The 26,224-nt window shown below is 34.0% G+C and overlaps 4 protein-coding genes across 9 annotated transcripts in view; 2 read left to right on the top strand and 2 right to left on the bottom strand.

Moving 5' to 3' along the window:
- The first annotated feature begins 2 nt into the window (after positions 1-2).
- On the top strand, positions 3-6,308 carry Arglu1 (Arginine and glutamate rich 1). Of its 2 annotated transcripts, none has more exons than XR_008406315.2 (5): positions 3-294; positions 803-962; positions 1,294-2,008; positions 2,457-2,540; positions 3,177-3,314. XR_008406315.2 is itself a non-coding variant. In XM_053769488.2 (5 exons), exons 1-5 carry the CDS (start codon positions 140-142, stop codon positions 3,339-3,341), a joined length of 765 nt encoding a protein of 254 aa, XP_053625463.1. In that variant the 5' UTR covers positions 3-139; the 3' UTR covers positions 3,342-6,308. The 2 variants fall into 2 exon arrangements, 1 of the variants encoding a protein (XP_053625463.1); XM_053769488.2 differs by having other exon boundaries at positions 1,294-1,494; positions 3,177-6,308.
- Positions 6,309-6,369: 61 nt separating this feature from the next.
- On the bottom strand, positions 6,370-10,506 carry LOC128683625 (tubulin glycylase 3A-like). 2 transcript variants are annotated; one of them, XM_053769445.2, is made up of 6 exons: positions 10,367-10,500; positions 10,126-10,202; positions 9,441-9,530; positions 8,211-9,354; positions 7,443-7,958; positions 6,370-7,215 (listed from the first exon to the last, which is right to left on the bottom strand). In XM_053769445.2, the coding sequence occupies exons 2-6, from the start codon at positions 10,162-10,164 to the stop codon at positions 6,395-6,397; spliced, it is 2,610 nt and encodes an 869-aa protein (XP_053625420.1). In that variant the 5' UTR covers positions 10,165-10,202; positions 10,367-10,500; the 3' UTR covers positions 6,370-6,394. The 2 variants fall into 2 exon arrangements, with proteins under 2 accessions (XP_053625420.1, XP_053625430.1); XM_053769455.2 differs by lacking the exon at positions 10,126-10,202 and having other exon boundaries at positions 10,367-10,506.
- Positions 10,507-10,774: 268 nt separating this feature from the next.
- On the bottom strand, positions 10,775-16,410 carry LOC128683634 (tubulin glycylase 3A-like). Of its 3 annotated transcripts, XR_008406311.2 has the most exons (12): positions 16,246-16,410; positions 15,817-15,967; positions 15,296-15,498; positions 14,820-14,995; positions 14,197-14,637; positions 13,586-13,797; positions 13,405-13,495; positions 13,159-13,329; positions 12,632-12,885; positions 11,877-12,220; positions 11,643-11,799; positions 10,775-10,862 (listed from the first exon to the last, which is right to left on the bottom strand). XR_008406311.2 is itself a non-coding variant. In XM_053769468.2 (11 exons), the coding sequence occupies exons 2-11, from the start codon at positions 15,938-15,940 to the stop codon at positions 11,761-11,763; spliced, it is 2,055 nt and encodes a 684-aa protein (XP_053625443.1). In that variant the 5' UTR covers positions 15,941-15,967; positions 16,246-16,410; the 3' UTR covers positions 10,775-11,760. The 3 variants fall into 3 exon arrangements, 2 of the variants coding, with proteins under 2 accessions (XP_053625443.1, XP_053625452.1); XM_053769468.2 differs by having other exon boundaries at positions 10,775-11,799; XM_053769477.1 differs by lacking the exons at positions 10,775-10,862; positions 11,643-11,799 and having other exon boundaries at positions 12,078-12,233.
- A 1,866-nt stretch (positions 16,411-18,276) lies between these two features.
- GckIII (Germinal centre kinase III) overlaps positions 18,277-26,224 on the top strand; it is a 71,473-nt gene continuing 63,525 nt past the window's right edge. For both annotated transcript variants that reach the window (XM_053749429.2, XM_053749420.2), the window contains exon 1: positions 18,277-18,750. In XM_053749429.2, the coding sequence (XP_053605404.1) occupies positions 18,736-18,750 (15 nt within the window). In that variant the 5' untranslated portion in view covers positions 18,277-18,735. The remainder of the gene's footprint in view (positions 18,751-26,224) is intronic.

The following is a 26,224-nucleotide window of genomic DNA, read 5'->3' as shown; positions in this document are numbered from 1 at the left end:
CGCACGCAACATTGACGCAAACTATATAAAAAAAATATGGCGTCTGTTCAGTTGTCACATTGAGAGAGCTGAGAGCATTTTATTGAATACCTACTGTTTGTTTCATTTAACTAATTCTACAGGATTTAGTGAATTGAAAATGGGCCGATCGAGAACGCGAAGCAAGTCGCCACGGCGTCACCACAAAAGCAGCAAACATTCGCGAAAGAAGAGTAGATCCAAAGATCGGTCTTCATCACGAAGCAGGAGTTCGAAACATGTTGAGAAGTCAAGAGAACGGAGCTCCAAATCTAGGTTAATATGAATATAGTTTACATATGGTCTACCTTTTAATCAGAATAGCCAAAAACAATGGCTCTTCACTTGTCACAAATTCGCACCGTAGCTTCCACGACGCCTTATCACACTCTAGTAATTTCGTTTATTTAGATTTTTTGTCGGTGTTTGCTTTTGAGTAACCCGGTCTGTGTTCAACTCCTGCTAATACCGGTAATCAATCGTCATAACGTACAACCCGTAAGAATTAAGAGTGTACCTCGACGGAGAGGGGTCATATTTCAGCGGAGTTCACAGTTGATTCGGACGAGTTGTACATCATACTTAGCTCATTCTGTAGGGCCTATATTACACTAGGTACTCGTTTTTCAGACAGGGTTAGTCTAATAAAAGTTGACTGTCTTACTCTTAAAAGACAATAAGACCGGGTTCGTTGAGACTTACTGTCATAGTGTCTCAATAACAAACAGTCTATATATTTGTTTTACGTCTTTATTGTTACTTATAAATATTTATTCACTTTCAGAAAGAGGTCCCATTCTGTATCTTCATCAAGCAGTAGTGCAGTTTCTTTTGAAGGCAGTAGAAGTCATAGAAAGAAGTCTAAAGGCCGCAACAAGATGGATGAAGTTGACAGATTGGCCGAAATGGAGAGACAAAGACGTGTCAGGGAAGCAGAACAGAAGGTGCATCCAATTTTAAACTAACCAAACATTCATGTCAATATTACTTTCTGGAATTTGCGTTTTGATGATATTGAATAAAACACTAGTAAAAAAAACAAATATGACACCTCTATCTCTTCTTATCTATAGTATTTTAAAGTTCGCTTTCTGTAGGTAATGAGTGTTATCAAAATACTAACATCTGATGTAACACAATAAGTATCAAATTATGGTTATGATTCATGTTTCAATGTGTTTTTATAGTATTCTCAGCCCGTAAAAAGTAAAGTTCAAATTGAGCGAAAGCTTGCATATATATATATATAGTAAATATTACTTACTTACTTTTCAGGTTGTAGAAGAAGAAGCTGCCAAAAGGATAGAGCTACTAGTTAAAAAGCGAGTTGAAGAAGAATTAGAGAAAAGGAAGGATGAAATCGAACAAGAAGTAGCCAAAAGGGTTGAAGAGGCCAAGCGCAAGATGGAGAAAGAAATGATGGAAGAATTGGAACGGCAACGAGAACAACAGCGCCGAGAGGAAGCTGCCCGGCAGGTAACTGATACTTTCTCTTACCAGTCATGTGCAACAGCAATCCTAAATCACATTGCTCTTACACATGACCCTCGCGCCGCGAGAACCCTCTCTTGCCTGCACCTAGTAAACACACTAAGTGTAAAAATCAAATGTTTAAATACCAACATATTATTACAAAGTAACTAATAAAAGTATTATTTCGATCATGTTAAAGGTCCAGTCAGGTGTAGTTCGAGTGCTTACAAGAATTTTGTTGTTAAATTCTTATTACATTGTCACTCACTAAGGCTGAGGCCTGTTTTAAATTCGACATACCCACTACATGCATGTCATTCAATATGAAGCAGTCGTAACCTTCTGCTTTAATGTAAGACTGCCTTAAGGGCGACTGGCTAGCATTTTAAAATTGTTCACTTGACTGTGCTTGGCAGTCACGTAGTCTATAAGTCAGGTCGGAAGACTGATCAAGATCAAGGAGCTGTAAGAATGTTATGGAGATGCAGCTTTGAGGACCCGGTCGTGATTGCTGAAGGTATTTTTTGAACCTATTTTTTGTATAACGACATTTTCAGTTTGACACTAGGCAGTTAATGGGTGGTCTTTTTCAGAATGGGATGATTATGATTATACTTAATGAATGGAAAATGTTGTGCACAAAGTTCATTATGCTATTGGAACAGAGATTGTAGAATTTATATGTAACTTTAAAATGTTCTTTACATAATATTGTAAAAATGTCTAAGCTCTGCTACTAGAATGTTTATAGAATAATATGAATCAAAAAGTTTTAATTTAAACAGAAATATTGTTTTTGTCAATCTGTTTTGTTAGTATCTGTTTAGTAACTTTTTTGTATGTTTTATATGAAATGAAATTGATTACTATTTGATTTTGTATTAAATATAATGTTTTCGTTTTTTATTTATGATGTCTGTGGGTATTGTCAAGGACTGAGTTAACATTAGTTTTCTGTTAAACAGGAGGAAGAAGCTCGTAAAAGGAAAGAGCTGGAGGATATTATGGCAGAAAATAATAAAAAGATTGAAGAAGCTCAGCGCAAGTTGGTGAGTACATCACATGCTACATGAATATGACAAATAAAATACTTGCTTAAGAGTTTGTATTGTATTGACAAGTTGACTAGAAAAATTAATGTGTATGATAAACACAATCAGAAGGATATAACATAGCCAAAAAGTCTTGATTACTATGGGGGAACTGCAGCAGAGCATAGCTAGTCTACATTATCTGTGCCAGCTGTTAAGCCCTTGATGAAATACCCCACATACCTTCAATTACTCTTATAATTTATTATTGTATGTTGTCTACCAAGTTAAGTGTTGAATAACACAGAATAATACCATTATGTGATGTAACATGTTTGAAGGTATGGCAAAATAAAAATGATATATGCATTTCATTCTTTGAAATATTTTTGACATCTAGTAATATTTATTTATTACTATTACTTTAAATGTGGCATGCATATTGTTAGATAATCAATATCAATTGATCCATAGTAAGGTCATCACTTAAATATTGATGAATAGCTGATGATTTTAGCACATGTCTTTTAAAAAGTTTTCGTTTTGGTATGTTACACTAGATGCTATAGTGTAATAATTTTTGCACCCATTTTAAATATTAGTTGTTTTCCTTTTAGTAATGTTTATTCTGAGTTGTATTATCTCGAATTATAGGCTGAGGAACGACTAGCCATGATTGAAGAACAAAGAAAAATGGATGAAGAGAGACAAAAACTGAAAAAGGAACAAGAGAAGAGGGTCAAAGAGGAACAGAAGAAAATTCTAGGCAAAAACAACTCAAGACCAAAACTGTCATTTTCTTTAAAACCTCTATCATGAGTACTTATTACTTGAAGCATCAATTTCTTCGAAACTTTGGGGTTATTCCATAGATTTATAGTGTAAAATATGATGTTTACTAAATCTGAGTTTGGTAGGTAGATTATACTTTCTAAGTAAATATACACAATCTTGACATGCCATTTTATTGAAATGTCATGCAATTCAAAATGTCAATTGCTTTTTACAAATTAATCACTTAAAAATCGTATTTTAAAGTGTACATTTTAATAAAAATACAATATTTGAATTACCTAAATGGACAGGATATAGATTAAAATGACTGACCACTATCTTAGATACAAGAACATTAGATGGTGATGCGCGTCATTGCAACTCTAAAAGCGACAAGTACTCTTTATGCAATGTATTTATAAATACTGATGTCTAACGCGATTGAATTCGTCGCTGGGAGCGCTGGTGGAAAGTATGATCCATTTCCAAGACAAATTTGAACTTGATATTCTTTGTCCGCAAGTTTTTTTTTTAAATTGTCAGATATAATTAATAAGACTATACTTGTCAATGCTACTAGTGAGCGAAGAAATGATTAGAGATGTTTTATGTGTTTATTTTGCTATTTGGGCCATGAATTGTTATTAATCTACTTCTGATAGTTATCGTCCAGCAATAACTGGCAAAGAAATTAAATCTTAATGGGTATAAAAATATCTATACATCGGACTGTATGCAGTATTAAATAGCCCAAAATATGTACAGCAAAAATGCAATTAATGTTGATATATAAATAATTACTAACTAGATATTCTTGGACAAACTTGAGATATGCCCATAACCCTTTCGCGTACGCGTTCAGAAGCCTTAGTGTGGGTTTGCATTACACTTTTGAGTGTCGCAATGTGAACATTTAAATAGTACCCACGAAGCCCCCAGTTACACACAATGTTCAGTTTCTTTTATAGCTGAATTAAAAAACTTTTCACCTTGATTTAGGTAACTTGTGAATGTGATGGATAATAATGCTTGCTTTGAATTGAACATGCTTGACCATTTCTTATTAAATTTAGTCTACATTATATTTAGAACAATTATTTTCATTTTCAAAAGAAAGCTCTATTATTTGACAGAATGTTGCTCATGTCTTGTAATATTTGTGTAATGTGTATATAGTTATTGATTTAATATCTTTCATTCGTGTCTCTTCAGTTGCATATTTTGTTCCTTCAAAATTAATAATTTAATCATTTAATGAGCGTATTTGAAAAGCTAGAGATATTTCAAATACTTATGCCATGTCTAAATAATCAAATGAAACTGTATGATGTACCAGCATCATTTTCGACTTTCTGGTCATCTAACATTATTGTTTCCTGCCATAATTTGAAAATGGCTTTACATATAAATCGCAGGTAGAGGTCATTATAAAGTTTGATTTTTATTTGTAACAAGAGAATGTAGCAATAAGTTTATGTAAATATATAATTAGATTAAGATATTTACGTCAACATTTTGTAAAAAGTTATGAACAATGTTTATCACATTGTTTATTTTGTTTGTTCGACATGATTTTTGATGATTTTGCCTCTGATGTACTATACTGATACCACAGTTAACATTCTATGCCCTGATTGTATATGGACGAAAAAGTGATACACAAAGTATGTACATATATTTTTAATGCAATACCCACTTTCATATGAAAATAATTACACAATACAAAAACAATAAAAAATATGTAATTGATAATTTCTACAATGAACTTATAATGTGGAAAGATTTAATGTGCATTTCTATAAAAAGATGACAATACTATTTATCTAAACAAATGGGGTATAGTTATGTATATTAATAAATTTTAAATTTGAGGTTTTGCAATGAATAGTTTTACTTTTGACATTGTAGTTTCATTAGGACGTAAGTGATCAAATCTAAAGCTATTCATCTCAAATCATGTTCAAGCAAAGTCACATTTTTTTATTTATTATAGAGTAAACTATAGTTTGAGTTTAGTACACAGACTACGAAACGCGAAATTATAAAAAATATATATATTTCATTAGCTATAGTGACTAATTTGCAAAATGTCTAATTTGTTTTTTATACAAAATGCAATGATGCAATGAAAAGTATGTATATAAATTGTTATTTTATATGTTATACGCAGACCTACTGGCCTACCATCAAATTTTACAATGCAACTCAGTTCAATTTAGACACCTAAAATGAATCGCATTCATACTAAAAATTAAGTCGATGGTACGAATTTGCGATGCAGTTCAGTTTAGGTCGTAAAGTGGATCGCGTTAAGCAATAAATGAACTTAATATAACAGTTTTTGAATAGTTATTATTTGCATATCTTATTTTAAAACATGCCATTTCGCTGATTAATCTTTATGCGCTAATAGTTATTTTTTTGTGAATGTAAATGGGGAAGACAATTATTTAAAAATAAATATTGATTAATTTCACAAATGCGAATTGTGATCAATTTAACCACAAGTATATCCATCCATGTTCTGTTTAGACGTAGGTCTTTTAATACAAATGAGAACTCGGACGAAGCCTAAAGTGGCGCTAAAATTATTTTCAAAGTAACATTAATTATCATATAAACTGGTGTTTGATAATAGATAATAATATGTATTGTTGTTATTTGGTGTTAGAAAATAGTTGTTTGTTACTTATACCAAGTACAAAAAACGCCTTAGATGCATTTGCTGTTAGTTGAATATTTTCTAAACTTACAGCTGCAAAATGAATACCGCCCGCTGCACTACAAAGACGATTATGGCAATACCTAAAACAATTTTGTAAAATGTATTTCATACCTTCGTAGTTAGATAGCTGTTCTTTTATAACGCAATTATCAAATATGTGATTAAATGTTTCTTTTCAGTCTTGGAGTTCGCAAACAGGTGTTCATTTTAACACCAAAATCTTTAGTAGGTAACTTAATAAGTAAATTAATACTTGATTTATTCAATAAATAAATGAATTCCTCAAAGTCTGTTTTTATTTACTATTTTAGCTACAGATTTGTAAAAAAAATTGTGAAATGAAATAAATTACGTAATTCATGATGATTTATTTTTAGCAACAATACTCTTTTTCTTTTTTACTCATAAAAAACATCATTTTCAACGCTGCTTCTGCAATATTTAGCCCCGACGGACTTAGTTTTGTAAGATCGCGCTTTTTACATACTACAAAATTATTTTCATTGGGGAAAGTCATGAAATCGATCATATCGAAGTAGCTGGCTTTTCCGCAGGGTCCATCATCTAATTTACTGAAGCTGAATGATTTCTTCAATCCACAGTCAACGTGACTGCAGGACTTCCTAAGTAAAGAATCAATAGTGGTGTCGCTCTTTACGCTTTGATTAGTTTTCATTTCAAGACGAGATTTTCGAATGCATTTCTTTACATTTATCGTTGAGGTAGATATGGCCGCCTCGGTCGATCCTGACGGATTACTGATAGAGTGCTCCGAAGTGATCTTATCCGTCAGGTCACGTATGTGGTCGGTGATGATGGTAGCTACTGACGTCTCAGTCTCAGATTCATTCATATCAGACTTCTCCATCTTAGATTCAGTCACATGAGTGCTTTCATTTTTAATCGTAATGTTGTATTCTAGGTTCTCATCCGGATCCGTCGTAATATCAACATCATAGTACCGTTTTAACTTCTGCAGAACTGATTTCAAGTTACGTTCTCTACCTATATCTGGGTCTTCATAAGACTCCTTAATTTCAACATTTCCTTTATAGAAGTATTCGTTTGGGAGCGCGTAACCTTTGACGAACAATTCGGCTGCAGCGACGTATCGGGGTATCGTCATGGGTTGTCGGTATATGCATTCAAAATTTCCAGTTGGCGCTCTTGGATTCGCAGCATTATCTATTACCACTAAAAATAATTATCACCATTAATTTATTGAAAGCAAATTAAAAACTTTTATTAAGCACCTTCCCATAGGTATAAGTTCCTACTCAAACTAAATTTATTGCCAATTTACCACTATTACCTACCTCTGCATAGCATGGTACCTATCAAACTATTATCATGCTGCTGTTTGTGTGTTTATGTTTTTTTGGATTGTCGTTAGAATATTCGTCTTATTTAATTGAGCTTACCTTTAATGATATCAGAAATGGCGGCGGGACAAATTTTTGCTGTAACCGAAGTTGTGTGGTTCAAATCTGGACAAGAATTGATCTCAATCAGCCAAGGTCTGTATCCTTTGTCTAATATGAAATCACAGCCATACATTTCGAAACGATTCTTACTAACGGAAAGAGAATCTTGGCAGCTCAACATAATTCCAATGATAGATTTTTTCATTCCAGGGTATATAATGTTATCCCACGATTGGTCTTGCCCGATCTTTATTAAATATTCCTTATATGTATCTAGATCCCACATATTTTGCTGAGGAAGATCTTTGTGTCGTCCCAAACAGTTTTTGTATTTTCTTTGTACAGCATTATTTGTCAGATGTATCGATTCATGGTAATTCTTGAGGCTATATTTTTGGGAGCTAAATTTCAAGTAGCATTCTTTGTAACACCAAATTATCAGGGGGTATGTGCTGGTCACCAGATAATATTGCCTTATGTCGAATTTAGTGTCGTGTATCAGCAACGGTTCTTCTAAAAATGATCAAGATTACATTGATTTAAAAGTAGAATACAAACAGGTAGTTACACTAGACCTACCATTAGTCTAACACACACGCCCCTCATGGCCAGACAGGCAAATTCAATCCATGTCCGTGGTTTCAGAATGTGAATGGTCTGGCGTTGGCAAACGTATTGATGACAGACAACTTTTAATATTGTAACTAACTTTTTTTACATTAAAACAAAATATTTCTAGTTTTACACAATCACATCCTTCCTTACCTATATATTTTTGAATGACGTATTTATTATTAATCTTATTTAACAAGTTTGTCATAACGCCTAGTTTGGAAGCCATCCTTATTCCACGGCCCCTAGAACAATTGGCCGGTTTAATGATCCAAATGTTATGACAGCCTTCACAGCTCAACTGGGGTCGATATTTGTGAATCTCTTGCAACAAAATTTTAGCATAACCCAAATAAAGAGGTAACCTATTTTCATGGTCCAGTTCAAAGACTTCCTCCTTTTCGATAATACGATAATACTTTTTTAGAAACGAATTCCATTGGCCTGAACTGACTGGTTTGGAGCTGATAGGATGGTCGATGTCCTTATTTTGTTTCCTAAATAGATATTCTTTACATCTATTCAACGCAAAAACTATTACATTTAAGGACACATTCCCTGTTTCCAGAAATACAGGCCTTTTGTTGGCTACCATGGACAGCACCCACTTCAACAAACTTGTACACGCTGTCATTTTATAATCTTTTACGAAATCTTCGATTTCACCGACCTCACTACTATTGTATGTTCGAGGACAATTCATTTCAGCTATTTCATCGATATTAAACCAATAATTCCTTTTTATCGAAGAACAAAGACCTTGTTTTGAAGTCCACAATGCATCGATTTTTAATTTATTTATCATAGTGTAGTTTTCATTTTTCATATCAATTATTAATTCATGATTCTCATCTTTTGTTTTCCACACAAAATTTGGGCTCGCTTTTTCGACTAGATTAGACAGTAGTAGTCTTTCTAGCTCCCCGTGTACTTCGGATTTATTTTGAAACTTTCCATTTCTTATTTTAGATAGGTTCATTTTATTCGGTGGTATTTTTTCAACCCATCCGCGTTCCAATAATGCATCTCTGACAGCATTACAACTGCCATATATTGAGAATATTTTGTTACAATTCATAGCGTTATATGCGAGGGCTTTAAGTTTTATATATCGGTTGGTGCGCGTTTGGCAACTGGATATGACGTAGCTCTTCTCTTTGGGAGAGAGTCCCGACGGTTTGTAAATGCTTTTGTAGGGATTCGACAGTTTATCACCTGCCCTCGGGCTGCCGAACCTATTGAAAGGAGAATATAATCGTGCGACGCCGCTTTTATCATAGCTTTTGGTTCGGATGGTCTGAAAAATTAATAGTTAATATAAACAACAGCACATAACCATGCCATGGATAAATATAGTCCATTTTTTATATAGATAGGTATTACCTTTACGGTAATTTCAGGCTCTGGCGAAGGAGGAGTGGATGCTACACTCCCCTCTGGTTTTGGATATGACTTAATTGGCACAGAGGTTTTCTGAAAACGTAATGCATTGATGTGTAATGAAAACGCAATACAAATTTAAGCAAAAAATTTTTTCTTCTTCTTTCGACTTCTTAATGAAAGTTGGTTCAAAATTTTAGTTTTTTTGTGATGGTTGAGATTGTTTTTTTTATATACTAATGCGAAGTAAGTTTGTTACCTCTTGTACTTTCTTACCAACTTAAAATTTTAACCTATAATACTATACTTAAATGCGAAAGTAAGTTTGTTACTCTACCTCTTCACGCTTTACCTATCTTTTTTACCAATCTTGTTGAAATTTCGCATACACGTGTAATTTGAATTACGGAGGACGTAGGGTAGGTCACCTTATATCTTGCAAAAACAAATTTTCCCGCGGGAAATGCACGCCAGCAAAAGCTAGTCTTCGTATAAAGATTCAGCTGCATTCCTGCACTGATCATTATGAATTATCATAATGATCCTAAATATATCTGGGCCCCGCGTAGTCGATCTATTTTATCTGGATTATCATATTTTTTACAATTCTCTGACCTTGTCAACTACCGATGAATGGTACTACTACACTACGGGTAAAATGTAATATATTTTCGATAAAAATTAGTACCTTTTTCTTTCCCGCCGTATGTCGCTTTTTTAACGGCATTATTGCATCAAGTCATTATTTTAAAATCTAAAGGTAAACTGAAAGTAAATAAAAAAAATTAAAATAAAATTAGATAAGTGAACCGTCAAGAGTATTATGAGTCTCAAGATTGTTTTCTAAAATTAACCTAACAATTAACTCCTATGTACCTAAGTAGGAAATATATGCTTTTAGGTAAAGGATATTATAACCAAAATCTTACCTTTTTATACATGTCTATTTGGTTCTTGGTCGGTGAATAGCTTGCGAATACAAGAGACTTCCTGAAAGGCTGGTATTACATGAAGCAAAATTTATTTTTCTGATGTCTGCTCGGAAGTCCTAGAGCAGAAACCTTACGACGGGTGATCTACAATGTTCTTGTGTATGCACAATCAAAAATTAATAATGTTTTTTTTTTAATATTTTATTTTTTATTAGTTGTTAATGAAACATCACTCCATTTTTTTATCGTTGTGATCAAATTTTTAATTATTAATTTAAATGTATTTACTACTCGTTAATTTTTTGTGTTTATTATTCCGGACTTGTAATTTGACATGTTAAGTCACTATGATATAAGTAGTTAAGTTTTTTTTTTCAGTAGGCACGCAAAAATAAAGAAAAAAAATGTAATACAACCGATTTCCTTTACTTTTACAATTAAGTCAATCTTGGGAGATGGGGTGAGGAGTCGGGATTGGAAGGAGGACCTGAAACTGAAAGAAAATCATCTTATCACTAAAAATAATGTAATTTCTTGGATAGAATTTAAAAATTTAACAGCCAGAAAAATATGAGTAGTTAAATATTCACTCTTATACGAAGCCAAACATTTTACAACACTGCGTGTTTTCAATAAAACAAACGCACTGGCGGCGTGTCGGCGGCTTGTCACGCAAATCCGCATTCATGATAGCTCATTAAATATTTTCTGCCCCATATAAAGTTAGTGGATCTTATCAACTTAATGCATTTGTCAACAAAATTCGATAGCAAATACAAAATCTTAGGTAAAGCTTATTCAGAAAGAATGTATGTAATTTATATGAATAAAGTTGTATGGTTTGAACACCACTTATAATTTGGGACAAGAAAATAGAAAAGTTGGTGGTTTATTTCGCATTGCGCAGTTCGTTGTTTACTGGTGTGCTCACGACGCGATAGGGATAGATAGAAGAACAACTTTTAGACAAAGAAATTCCTTCTTGTGTCCTGTTTTCATCTCTTAACTTACAAATATTCCTTCCAATGGCGCTCAATTTCTTGATAGGATCGGAATCGTCAACGTTTTTGCGCAACCTTTGAGGAGCCATTGGTGATTTAATAGAGCCAGATTTCGACTGACGAAGAGGAAGACTAGGCTCTTCTAGGCAGGTCGTCGAGGCTAGATTCGACCTATTCGATAATTTATTTTGAACCGATATTGTTGAACGCAAAATACTAGCCGTTTCTCGCTCCCACTCCACGGGATCTATATAACATCTCTTGTTACCAACCGATCTGTCTACTTTCTGTCTGTTGGCTTTGCTGGCTGACTCTGTCCGGTATTTACCGGCGAGGACACCAGTTTGACCTTCATCGGGCCGGCAGCACGAGTGTGGAACGACACGTCTTCTATATTCTGTATTTTTTTCTCGTTTTCCTCGGTGAGTCCTAAAAGAGAGCGCGGATGTTTTACGTTTTTTAGATCCACTTTTTAACGATTTTACAGAAGTAATAGCTTGGCGTACCGTCAGTGAATCCTTTGGCCCTAAAACTATTCCATCCTTGTTCATGGGTATGGTATCGTAAGGATTGAGCCACGAAAGGAAGTCAGTGATGATCGGTCCACTGTATTCAGCAGGCACTGGTTGGTCTTTGTCAAATCCAGTGTAGTCTCCTGCAGGCTCCTGGGGTGCTACGGGTGTGACATTGCGGGGCTCGTGTCTGCGTTCCTTCGATTTTTTAAGAAGTTTCTTGCCGTTTATACATAGGGATAAGCCGAGATAGGCGGGTGCCTTCGGGACTACTTGTCTGTAGGCTAATTCAAATGTGCCCGTATCTGCATCAGGATTATGACGACGATCAAGTATAACTGAAACGACAATCTGTTAGAAGATATTTTAGAGATAACATACAAAATATAAGGCAACTAATAGATCAGGACATACCCGAGGTGTCACTATTAAAAAGATTTATTATTACATTTCAAACGTTATTGTTTTGTATTGTGACCAAAAAAGCCACCAAAAACTAGCCTAGGCATGAAATCCAAACATAACATCGTATGTATATTATATTTTAATTACAAAAATATTGTTTCTATCGTTAAACATTGTCTTACGCAATTTTCTTTCTTTCATGAAAGGAAGAAATTTATTTGAAATAAGTAGTACCTACCTTTGCACTTAGTTTCCTATTTATAAATTTTAACTAGTAACTTAATAGTATTTACACTTTCGTGTACCTACCCAAGGGGTAGTATGTACATAAATTAATTGATTACCTTTTACGACATCTTCCAAGCATTGAGGACACAATCTAGCCGTGACTGAAGTAGTGGCAGCCATGTCTGGACTCGAGTTGATCTCAATGAGCCATGGAGTGAAGTCTTCAGTCAACATGAAGTCCGCGCCATATAGTTCGAAGCTGTTCTGCCGCTTATCCATGCTATCCTGACAGGCTAACATAGCTCCAATGAGGCACTGCTTCATACCGGGGAAAATCTTATTTTCCCACATTTCATACTTCCCTATCTGTCTTCAAAAATAGAAAAAAATCTTTAGCATTAGCCTTTCTACAAAGGTGGTAGGTATTCTATGAAATCACTTTGATCGAATTGCTAGTGTTGCAGAAAAATCAATAATTACTATCGATCTATCTCGAGTCGACCTTGTAAATCACCTTTAACTTTGATAGAGATTACCAAAAGTATTTTCATCTCCATCATTCTTCTAGGTATCGATAGGTATCGGTGCTGTCAATAGCACTATAGAAACTATAGATGTTTTAAGGTCAATAATTTAATTTTACCTTAGGTAAGCCTTGAAAGAATGGCAGTCCCACATATTTTCGTCCGGCAAAGCTTTATCCCGCTCCCCAGTATTTTTATATTTCGTCTGGACGGCATTGTTGGTAAGATGCACGGATTCGTGGTAATTAGACAAGCTGAATATTTGAGAGCTAAATCTTAAATAACTATCCCTGAAATCATCAAGGAAAAAATATAAATAGCAGCTCGAAGAATAATTAGGAAAACTATAGCTGAAGCGATGTTACCTGTAGACCCAGATTGTGAGGGGCTGACAATTTGTGATTAAAAACCACTGCCGTATGTCAAATTTTGTGTTATAAATGACGAGCGGATTTTCTGAAATTATGAAGTACAATATTATACCATAAGTTATTTAATTATGCTATGGCCTCTACTACTACTTGAGAATAATCTTACTAAACTAACCAATATATTTTTGAACGACATATCGAGTTTTCTGAGTTGGTATATTTATGAGACCTATTATGTCTTTGATATTGTTCATGAGCTGAATTCCGCGCCCACGGCACTTGTTGCCAGGCTTCACAATCCATATATTAAGAACACCGTCGATATCGATTTGAGGCCAAAATTTCGTCATCATTGATAAAAGCTTCGCAGCTCTTCTTTCTAGTTGCCTAAGACAATATAACGTTTATAATCATTAGTCAAGCAACAATTGGGATACCACCATGGCTGATATTTATATTTTTCTATCAATAATTTCAACCTATAATAGTAGTCTTTCATTTTCTACTACGGATTCCGTCAAAAATAAAATAAATCTTTAGGAAAAATTAACTTGGCTAAAGATTAATGAAAAATATATGAATATAAATACATTCTTTCAAAATATAGTTTTGTCATTTATCGAACGTCGTTAATGATACGGTTTGTAATTAGCATTAACGATTTGATAACTGATATTAATTCAATTACCAATGTGGCATTGCGTGATACTAATCTAATTAGCATAATGTTTTCTTTCATTCAAATCAAAACTACAATAACATTGGAAACATTATTTAGAATAGTACCTTATATTATAGTTTTTATCATCTGTAAATTTCGCTTTCTCATGTACAAGAAGATAATGATGTGTTAGAAATTGATCCCATTCATGTTCCCACACATGTGTCATCTGATCTTCAGTATCGTCGATGTCTTTGTGTGTGTAAAACGTTACATATTCGTTGAGTCTACAGAGAGCGAAGTCAATTGCAGTAAACGGCACTTTTCCATGAGTTGTAACCAAATTTTGTTCCTCTTTCTTTTGCAGGGTGTTGCAAAGCCATTTCAAGACACTAATACAGGCCGTGATTCTGAAATCGTCGATGAACTCCTCCAGGCTATCGGAATTATGGATGTTGTAGCTACGCGGAAACTTAGTTACTGCCGTACCTGGTTCAGTATACCAATGCATTTGGGTTAGAGACGTCGTCAAGCCTTCTTTGGTTGTAAATATAGATCTGGAGAACCTATAAATAGCAATAGCTAAATAAATGGACTTGCTGTTCTGAAGAATAAACAGGCAATACTTCAGGACAGGCAACTATATTAGAGAACAGGATATCAAGAAATAGGAAAATAGAATATAAAAGACATGTCAACGTCGTCGGCGATGAATTAATAAAATACATACATCGCAACCATTCTATACCTGCTAATAATAACTTCTTTATTACTTAGCAACCAGTCGTATTTGTCTCTCTTCGTGGTCCATAGAAAATCGACTGAATGCTGCTCCATAAATTTGTACAGGATCATCCTTTCAACCCGGGAGAGCTCTTTTCCTGTGGCTTTTTTTGGATCACTGTTTATAGGAGGATGGCGAACCTTAAAAATATTATGTATAATTGTTCATATGGGCTAACGCACTTGTTGGAAACTTTACCAACAATTAATTGCTTATTCCAAATATTTATTTCATCATGGTGCTTGGTTACACTTAACGCTTGGATGTCATTAAAATTATTGTATTTGTTTATAACCTAATACATAAAAATCTAAAACTTTATTATTATTAGAGTCATTGAATTAATTAATCATAAGTAAGAAAGATAAAGTGCAAATCTTACCCTTCTTTCCAATCAAGACCTATTGTCAGTGTCATTACGAAGCTGGAATGTAACCTACCTTACTAGACTCATATTTCTCGACCCATCCCCTTTCGAGCAGCGCCCTCCGGACCGCGGGGAACCCTCCACCCTTGATCATGAATACTTTCCGTTCCTTCATCGCGGTCTCCGCGATTTTCTTCAAGTCATTCCATCGCTCCGAGCTGACCCACGACTTGTACTGTTTCAACTGCTCTGCTGAACTTGACTCTTGAACTTGAACTGTCGACCAATTGTCTTAATATAATAAATAATATAAAATTATGTTAAGTCTACATTAATCTCGATTGATACTTTGTACATGATATCTAACGATGTATGGAGTAATATGAAGATATTATGAATCGAAATTATATTAAATATTCTTAGACTATATTTTAAATTAGTTATAAAAATTCAGAGGAGTCTATCTAACCAATTCTTTCAACGCTAGTAAAAATGACTCTAAATAATGGGAGACACGAAACGAAAAATTAGGGTCGACTATGATTCTTTTAAACACGCAGGGCTACCGTTAGGCCTATCGCCTCTACGACGAACCTGGCCCATATTCACTTGTCTTGAGAGACACAGCGCTGGAAGGACGTCTTTCTTTTTTTACGCTGCTTTCTCTAGGTATCTTCGAGTCAGAGGCGCTCTCCTCCAACTCCATTGTTACAGCCATCAGCCTCTTTCGCGCCTCTCCAAAATCCTGTAACAGAACAGCTGATCAAATGTCACCCACATTTTTGGAGCCTATCTCATCGCGACGTGTGCACTGTTCGCCAGCCAGTGATGGACTGGCCGCCTAAATATAGCTTGCCAGTGCAATAACCTACTTTAACTTAACCTACATCTGGAGTCCCTGGTTATCAACGAGGCATCGGTGCACATCACCGCCTGGCACCTGGGAGTGACGTCACTATCTGGGTACGTCCTTCGCAAAACGTGCAGAATACACACGGAAATTAATAAGCTCAAATTACTTGCCTCCTGCAACCAGGTCGCTATTTACAAAACTGGGTTAAAAGTTAACGCAAAAGCGTCGTTCTATGCAAAAGAAATTACATAAAAAAACGTAAACTGTAAATTTATTTGAACATGTTTAATTTCTTGACAAACCAGAATGATAGTAATGGAAATGTCACATGTACACACGAGTGGCAAAATAAACCGAAACTAAACTCTTCCTCTATGCAAAAGAGAGAGAGAGAGAGCATTAAAGTGTATATTTCATAAGTTAATGAAAAAGAAAAAATATAAGCTATTTTTCCTAGTTTTCAAAGTCTGCTTGTAGTGAGATAATGTTATTTGAATTTACATTTTATATATAAAAATAACAAAATAAAATTAATATAATTTAAAATAAAATTAAAACAAAACAAATATAAATAAAAAAATAAATAAATATAAATAATAAATGTAAACAAAATTAAAACAAACTAAATTAAATTTATAATAAAAACATACAAATTAAATATTTACTAAAATGCCAGTCCTAAATCGTTGCCGAGTATCAATTTATTGTGTCCTAGGAGTACTTTCATCTAGTAGATATGCTAAGTACAAAAACCCAGACATACATTTTATGGCCTATAACGTAGTTGTACTCGTATCATAAAACTTGTATAATAGATCCAGACTCAGTGGTAAAAATTGAATGTAATGGTATCATTACATTAATTTTTTTTACTATTTTAGTCGCAAGATAAAATTGGTCTACATATTTGAAAAGCAAGTCTAGATTTTCGATCCAAATTATAAAAGTATGGACTGTTATTGAACTTTGTTGTATTATCTATCTTTATAAAAATAAATAAAAGAGATAATATATCAATGGGTCAAAGCCAATTGCTGAACTGATATTTATTGATAAAAAAAAATTGCAGTCAACAAAATGAAAAAATGGATACTACTTACGCCTACGACAAGTATTCGAAAAAAGATTAAATAGTGAGGAGCGCATTAATATTTTTGGGCTCTTTACTGCTTCAAAATGTAATAAACGGTCCTCTATTTGTCGTCCGTATGTTTGTCAAAAACCGACAAGTATTCGAAAAATTATTAAATAGTGAGGAGCGCATTAATATTTTTGGGCTCTTTACTGCTTCATAATGTAAAAACGTTCCTCTATTTGTTGTACGTCTGTTTGACAAAAACCGACAAGTATTCGAAAAATGATTAAATAGGGAAGAATGCATTTTTATTTTAGGGCTCTTTATTGCTTTAAAAGTTAAAAACTTACTATTTCAAAAGGTCTGTTTCTCAAAAACTATTTCTCAGATACGCGTGAAGGGCATGTGCTTATCAAGAATATTTTATTGTATGTAAGTACTTGTTGGCATCAATGGTAGTAAAATATACAAGGATATTATGACTGGAATTTTGCAGACAACCGTACATGAAACTCTTAGAATTGCCTACTTGACTGGGGGAAAGTAGACGATTGACTAAAAAAAATTGTATAAAAATGTACGTTTATAATCATCAAGAGTGACATTTAAATTGTGTTTATGCATTATTGTATTACATACGTATTACAGTTTATGCATTATTGTATTACATACGTATTACAGTTTATGCATTATTGTATTACATACGTATTACATTACGTACAACGGAGAAGCTACTAATTCCATAATTCCACGGTATTAATTTTTTTACCCAATCCATACGCATATTACGAAATTGGATTAAAAAAACAAGACAAACTTTTGAATTTCCCTCTGTAGGCGCATGCCGCTTTATCTATATATAGGGAACATCAGACAGATGGCGGTACTGTAGCAACGTACGTCATACATGTGCGTTTAGTTTTTATTTCGGTGCAAAGGGTCTGCGATTATTATTATTTTTTAACCATAAAATGCTACACTCGATACGTTCATGATGCCAATAAATACACGAAATATTTCTATAAAAAAAGAAAATTATGAAAGTTGAGCATGCAACTTCACTTCAGTTTTGTTATTGTTGGCCAGACTGTTAAAGTGACGGTTGTTCTCGATTCTGAATGTTGGCAGTTCTGATTGTGACAAGACATCAGAAAAAGCAAGATGGCGAGTTCATCTCCGGTTGATGGTTCTCTTGTGATATTTCTCTCGTTTGATGTCATATTTTGAACTTAATTTGTAATGCTGCAGTATATCGCAAATATATCTAAAACTTCCTAATTCATGCTGAAGTGTTCAAAATAATAGTGTAAATATTTTAACTTCAATGTGTATGTAACCCACCTGAGGAATGTTGGTTTTTTCAGTGATTTGTGATTCGGTCAGGTGTTTTCGTTTTAGTCAAAATTACAATTTTGTTCCTGCGCAGTGAGTGAAGTTACAGAGTTCAGATGTATTTGTGCTGTGGGGATGCTATATGTCGGGACTGTTTTCAATGTCGGAAACCAAAAGCGTGAACTATTTGTTTTGATCGATCGTGATAAAATAAATTGAAAGGTCGTACGTAGAAAGAGCTCCAGCCGGAGTGATGGCCTTCAGTGAGGTGAGTTGCTAGGTATTTTTTAAATCTATCTCTCGTCTTTGTTGACTACCTTACTAAAAACAAAACTTTAAAAAATATTGCCCTCATCATTTGGTACCAGTAATCGGACTAATGGTCAGTCATGAGGGACCAGTTAGGACGATTTACATTCAATAATTTATAATTGGACCTGTTTAGAATGGTTTTATAAATATTTCGCAATAGAAAGAACTGGCTATATTTTCATTAATTAGTTTTAATTTCATTCTAATTATTTTCAACATTAAAATAACTAAACATCTTTTACTTCCTGCGTATTTCTTTTAGTTCATATGATTCACAAGTTCCTCCACCAACTTAATAGTTATCAGTTGAAATATTTGCGTGGTAAAGAGAATTGATAAGATTGTGACTATTCTTATACCTATATTAGTAATCAAGCTGTAAATAGGTATAAAGACTGGATTTTTCTTGAATAAAAGCAGATAATCTTGAAGCAAATATATCAATAGCATAGGTCATATGATATTTTTTCATTAGTATGTTTGGCATCTGAATTTAGAACTTCAGGGTGCATATTATTTAGTAAAAGGTTACTTTTTATTATTAATGCATGGAGTTATGAAAGGTCTAGTAGTTTTAGTCTGCTCTACCAATAATATGCTTACCTAATGTTAACCAGCACCTTAAAAAGAATCAGAGTTAATGGGTCCAAGATTCGGAGGACTGATAACCCTTTTCATACTTTCACTGGTGTCCTCACTATAATAATGCACTAAAACACTAAAATGAATCTAAACAAACTAATATTTTTTACCATGACCAATTTCCCTGAAATATATATTATTTTTTGATAGTAAAAATGATTTAAAAGCATCAAATGGCACTCACAGCCCTCCATGCGCCAAGTATCATTGGCATTTAACTTAAACCTCAACTAATTTCAAAACAAATTCTGAAGTGGGACACACCTTAAATCAGCAATGATTAGATATTCTGAATATAGGTATTTAAAATTCATAATAGGTAGATCACAAACAATTAAATTGCTATCTTCAATAAAAGCAACCATTAAAATGTGCCCTAAAATAGTGATATTTTTGATGTATTGTTGATTCTCAGAATACAGCAAAGTACTCTTCATAAAAATTAAATTCTTTTTATTAATCTAAGTGCTGATTTAAGGTTGTGGTCCCGCTCCAGATTAGAACTACTTCATATCCTCCTATAGATGTCCATACATTGTTAATAAAAGACACAATAGCCTTGGCAGCTGCTGTTGCCTAAACTAGTAGGTAACAGCCAAATCTTCATAATTTTTAGGTTTATTTTTTACAAGTGTCTAAAATAAAAACTTTGTTAAATCTACTTATTTGAAATTTAAAAAAAAAACTGTTTTATGAAATATCTTATTATCATAATACACAGGTCCTTAATTCGTACAATACAATGCAATTACTTTAGTGGGTGACTCTTGCATTCAAGTAAATTCAGTTAAAAGGTTCAGCATCCCCTTGTGTTACGATTTCATGTTTCTATACGATTGGGAGCCCGCCAGACGTCATATTTATCGCATCAATTGTTTTTGCCTTTCCACCCAACTTGCCAACTACAGTTTACCCAAAAAGCTAAATTGGAAGTAGAATGTTGCACCCACGGAAACTGTTACGTTAGTGTGACGCAACAACCGTTAGTTCACACGGCTGTTTAGTTATTCCTCGTGGCTACTACTTAGTGGCGCTATTTGGTTTTCGGTGAAACATCCTCGGTGCAGGCGTTTCATAACGTTTAGCGATGTTTTCCCACGGTTCGATTGTCATTCTGCCGGAGCCGAGCGTGATGCGTGCCCCGTCGAGGTAAAGTCACTGCGTGAGACCAGGGACACAAATTACGGATAATAACAGATGTGATCTATTTTCCTAAGATAACTAAAAAATGATGGAAGATTTTTCCATCTTAATAATTTTAACCAATATATATTGTTAATTTCGTAACTCTAGGCTATTTATAATATCTATCTAAGAGGCTTTATTTACCTCTATACCTATAAAAGTCGAGGTCTTTCTCTGTACTTTCGGTATTTTACCATGAATAGGCCGCTACGCTCATGCATGCTACACATATTAACTATAGTTGTCTTGTGACAAACTTATTATTTATTCGCAGGTCAGTTACACCAACTTAATGGATTTTAGAACAGCAAGGGGTTATATTTTTAAATAATTAGTTTTAATATTCATTACTAGAGTATGTACCTAGTTTTTATTAACATTAATATGTAGTGTTGATTATAGGTCTTCAAATTTCAGCATTATTTGGTGGATAAACTCACGTTGTCGAAGATCTTCTTTTATTCAGTAACTAGACATTCACATACACTTTTCCACGTTGTATTCTAAGATAATTTATATTTGCCAAAGCTACAAATTACTAGCATTGCGGAACGACGACGGTAATCGCTAAGTAATACGGTAATACTAATGCCAGTTAAAATCTTAAACTTGGTAGAACTCGGCCTAAGTCATACAGGTTTGGGGAAATGCAAACAAAACGTTTACGAGTCCAACTATTTCGGCTGTAATATAATAATTTAACAAACATTATACAGTTTCGTTGGAGAGGTAAACATTGTAATGTTTGCACAGTGTGGTGGCGTTATCTATATGGGCCGTGGATTCCTCGCAGGGCCCCTGTTTTAACCCGCATGTTGGTTAGCCTGCATCAGGTATCAACGAACACTATTCTCTGACCTAGCCATCGTTGTATTAGTTAAACAAACGTGTAAACAATCGCATTTTCATTTGAAGTGGCCAGTTCAAAGTTCACTGAATCGCTTTGCGGATGTGGCCAAAACCGCTTTGAATGTTTGCATTGCGCCACTACTAATTTAATTGAATCCAAACTATTTTACTTGCTTCAATGCTTCCTGCTACTAATAAAATGTATTAATTTCGTAAAAGATTTAAGTTATTAAAAGTAATTTTTGACCTACCTAATCAATTTCTTTATTTTTTTTTTATTCATGGGGGGTCACTCCCGTGAGAAAATCCCGCTCATAGCTAGTCAACCTACGCTATTTGATATGTAGGTATGCCCATCACAATAAACAACATTTATTTCAAAAAAAAGTCTCGTCTAATAGACTTTTTTTGAAATATATGTTATTAATCAGTGTACATAAGTATGTTTTTAGTAATTAACATTTATATTAGGTAGGTACCTAGTTAATTTATTTATTTATCTTCAACTCGTAAAAGTTTCAACATAGGTTTTAAATGAAATGTTACCGTGAAATTGCCTGTAATGGAATAGGCTTTTATTCAATATTGCCACCATCACGCCGATTCAAGCAAATCTCATTCAGTCAGTCGTGCGCGCAGGGTCAACGACCCGGACTTATCAGCAATCAAATTTGTAGGGGCCTCTGGCTACGCCATGTAACTCAAACATATTTGCATATAACTATTCCTGCTGTAAAAAAAAAAAAAACAATAAAACCTCTAGAAAATTCTAGCACAGCACATTGTATGGTATGCCATAGAGCTTAACATTTTGCATAGTGAAACAACGATAGCGTCGATGTAAATTTCAACGTCAGATTTGGATGCTTTCCAAGAACGTAGTTACACTGTCGTATTTGTCGTACATTGTAAACATCTGCCTCTCAAACATTCCCATCTTTGTTGGACTTTTGTGGGTGTCAGAAGAGTCTCTAGCTTCATATAAGTAGATGAAAGTGTGGTTTTGAAAATATATATTCAGTGCCTAAATCAAGAAGGAGCTTAAATTTATGTCCGTGTCCGTTAAGAGCCTTGGACACTCGGTAACTAAAAATGACATTCAACTCTAGCATGTAACCCAAAACAGTTTGCTTACAATGAATGTAATGTAACAATATTCACCTTTGACCGCTAGCTCGTGATGCTTGTGAACTATCAGCAAGACCCAATAGGTGAAAGGAGTGGGGTAGGGTACGGTACTTATGCCGTTTGTCGACTCAAATCACAAGCGCAAAGCGAAATTGCATTAACTGTGGTCCAGCTAAAATTTATTTACTTATTAAGTAATGTTAAAGTATATTAATAATAAACCTTTTTGTCAAGAAGACTAGACTTAATCTCGTAAAAAGAGCTTATTGCTAATTTGCCTAATCAAAACGAATGAAACAAAGATTAATTAAAGTAACATAATTATTTAGAAATATTGCATTCTAGATCTTATTTAAATGGAATGAAGTTAATCTGAAATTCCATTAAGACCCCCAACTTGATCCATTTGTAAATTAAAATAATTTGGTTTCAATCTTATTTGGAATGAGTTATTAATATTTATATTTCTCTTTACACCAAATCACGGTTCTTGCTTAATCACCAGCGCAAAGTGGGACGGCAAGATTGTGACGAATGCCAAAAATGTAACCCAAATAATTTTATTATTTTTATTTTGAAACTACGATAGAATTCCTTTGGTCATGCAGTAGATCGTATAATAAACAAACACGTGAGGGAATGTGGTACGAAATTCGAAGCAGCCATGTTATTGTAACTCCGATCGTTTGTAATATTATATTTACCCAACTGGCAAGTTTGTTTGATTAACAAAAATAATTGCTTTAATACCATCAACAAGAAATTATATTATTTTAATTTGCGTATCAAAACTATATTCCATCTTAAAGCCATAGAGATCTCCATTCCAGACCTAACGGCTTAAAAGTTAAAATATACTACTTACCACAGTTACCACCCCGCCTTCATCGGTCTGCCTGCTCGGGCCGCCAGCAACCTACAATTTTGTGCTTTAGGGATTCTGCCCACTTGTTACCATTATTTCAGTTTAGTTAGGCCAGTTTACTGAAATTCTGAAATAAAATAAAACTTTGCCGCTTTGAGGAAATCTTGATTACATTATAATGATGTCAAAATTAATTCCCTAATGGCTTTTCTTGAGAGCATTAAAATCCGTGAACAGAATAAACATATTTTTACACAACACACGTATTTCATTTAGGTAAAAAGTTATTCATGCAATCCAATTTTAACTTCTGGGTTCTTACTACGCCTTAATTACGTTGGAAGGTCAAAGATGTTCCTTAATTGTATGCAAAGGGCACGAAACGAGGCGTACCTAAAGGAGTATTTAAATTTTTAACGTTTCGCTTGTTCTATTTAGCGTAGAAACGCCAGTCACTGGCTTCGTTTAATAAAGTGAGCCTTAAATATTCATACATTCTAACCGGCATTGCCCCATCAATATTAATATCTCGTTCCAATGATAGAAAAGCGCCAATAAATCGTTAAATAACTGTTACGTGGTATTATACATTTCAGTTAATAAATTAACCGGTTTTTGCTATTTGATCCATAAGAACTATGCGAGATAAAGACTAGCATTTTATTTATTTTCAATAGAATGTATGTATGAATTTTTAGCAAAATAATATTATTACAAAATTGTATATATACAATTTGCAGCAATCTTAAAATCGAAAGTCGATAAGTGCGGAAGAGAAACCTAGCGATCGCCCTTCATCCGGTCAGTCCTCTCCAGATACGGGATATAATGAGTGCTATCAGGGAAAGTGTGTTACAACTTCAACTATCAATGTAGGTAGCTAAATCAAGATTGTTTTATTTTTCTCTTAAATCTAGCCAGTGCCTATGAAACATATGATCCTAATTTTTACTTTGTCATCTCAAAATAAAATGAAATTCTCTTAAGTAGGTAGATGTCGTTCCTGAAATAATATGACGTATTCTGTTCCATGAAATGCGAAATTGCCTACAAAAGCCCCGATGTATGTAATTTTATGGGCAACAAAGATTTCTCGCTTTTATTAAGATGACTCGTCGGTCCTTCCGTAAAACCCCAGCGTAAAAACCCTCCACTACAATTTGGCTCTTCCCTCTCTTTTTTTAATAACTTCGGTATCTGACATTCATATATATACATAAGATAGTCATATCAGTCGAACAATAACACTTTTCTATTAAATGATTAACATCATTGTTTTGGGTATAAGTCTACACATCACTTTTAATGAAAGGTCGACAAAGAAAGCCAATACTAATTTTACAGACTATTCATTAGCATACGTAACCATCATCGAATGACGTTCCATCTCTAGTAATAATCTATCGTTCAATTCCTTCATTAACTCACACATTATACTATGCTCACACTATCAAGTTTTTGCGTGTAAAGCAGGTTTCCAACGTAGAGCAACGTGATACTATCCTGAAGCAGATTTTATAGCGCATCATAACTGCGTTTATAGTCTCATGTAGAAAATAAAATACGCGTTTATTAATACTTACGTTTGTGTGTTTATTGAGATATTATTTCATATTTTATTATTGTAAAGATTATGACATTGACGATCTGTCGTCATAATCACATTCTGAGCTCGACGCAACTGTGACAAATTTTCAAAGGTCTTCAGTGCTGGTACTAAATTTTAAAATACAACATCGACTAACAAATTATCTCAGTATACGTTTAAGGTAATTATAAGGTAGAACGTGGTTTAAGTTTTACCAGTTACAGGTAATAACTGCAAGCTGATGCTCCAAGTGCCAAGTGTCATACCGTTAGGAGCAGGTTCCACGAGATCGGCTGTTGTAACGCGTATGCAAATAAACAACTCTTCTAAACACGTTGTATATTGAGGTCTTAGCTCTTTGAGAATTTGAGGTTTTAAACGCATTTTCGCTAATAACTTATATTTTCTGCTCTCGTAAATAAATTCTTTCAGTTCTCGTAAATAAGGATATCCAAATCCATGTTACGAAGGTAAAAGTAACAGCGAAACGCTTCGAAAAGTTAGCTGCTAGCTCGGATCAGTGCAAAAAATTCTAGATGCAGTAGGGTTGATGAATCGTCTAGTCAAATTCTATAACTACTTAATACTACAACTTAAATCGTGCGGGTAAGATAGACGTCAAAGTATTAGTTTGTGCGTAAGTATAGGTTTACTGCGAAATGAGATATAATAGTCGAGTTACACAGACTAACAATAAAACTTTGGTCATTAACAAATTGCTCAAAGATGTTGATGACCAAGTCTACTGTCAAGTGAAGGCAAGGAAGTTGTAGTTCTTGCTCTAGTAGTACAATTCTAGACAGGACAGATACATTAATGATATTAATAAACAAGCTCAGCTGCACGTCACCATCAAATAGTTGTTTGCGCTAGACTCCTTGAACTAGTCTAATAATTACTCCAGACTTGTCAGTGTTGCCCTAACATCTAGTATTACTGCAGATATATCAATGTTGCCACAGCTTTAATTGGATTTGCGTGTTCGCTATATAGTCCTTGGCCTTAGATCATTAGTTAGGGATTCCGCACACGACAACAACGACACGTACCTTCTTCGGTTTACTCTCTTTAAATTATTCTGAGCTCTTAATCTTTCTGACACAGTGTAATTAACTAGCTATCTTCTTGTAATTTTCTCTCACTAAGTAAGTAGTTTTGCTTTTTTCTCATGCA

Source organism: Plodia interpunctella, chromosome 1 (assembly GCF_027563975.2).
Source record: "Plodia interpunctella isolate USDA-ARS_2022_Savannah chromosome 1, ilPloInte3.2, whole genome shotgun sequence".
Classification (NCBI taxonomy): domain Eukaryota; kingdom Metazoa; phylum Arthropoda; class Insecta; order Lepidoptera; family Pyralidae; genus Plodia; species Plodia interpunctella.
The sequence above is the reverse complement of the archived record's forward strand: the minus strand, read 5'-3'. Positions and strand labels throughout refer to the sequence as shown.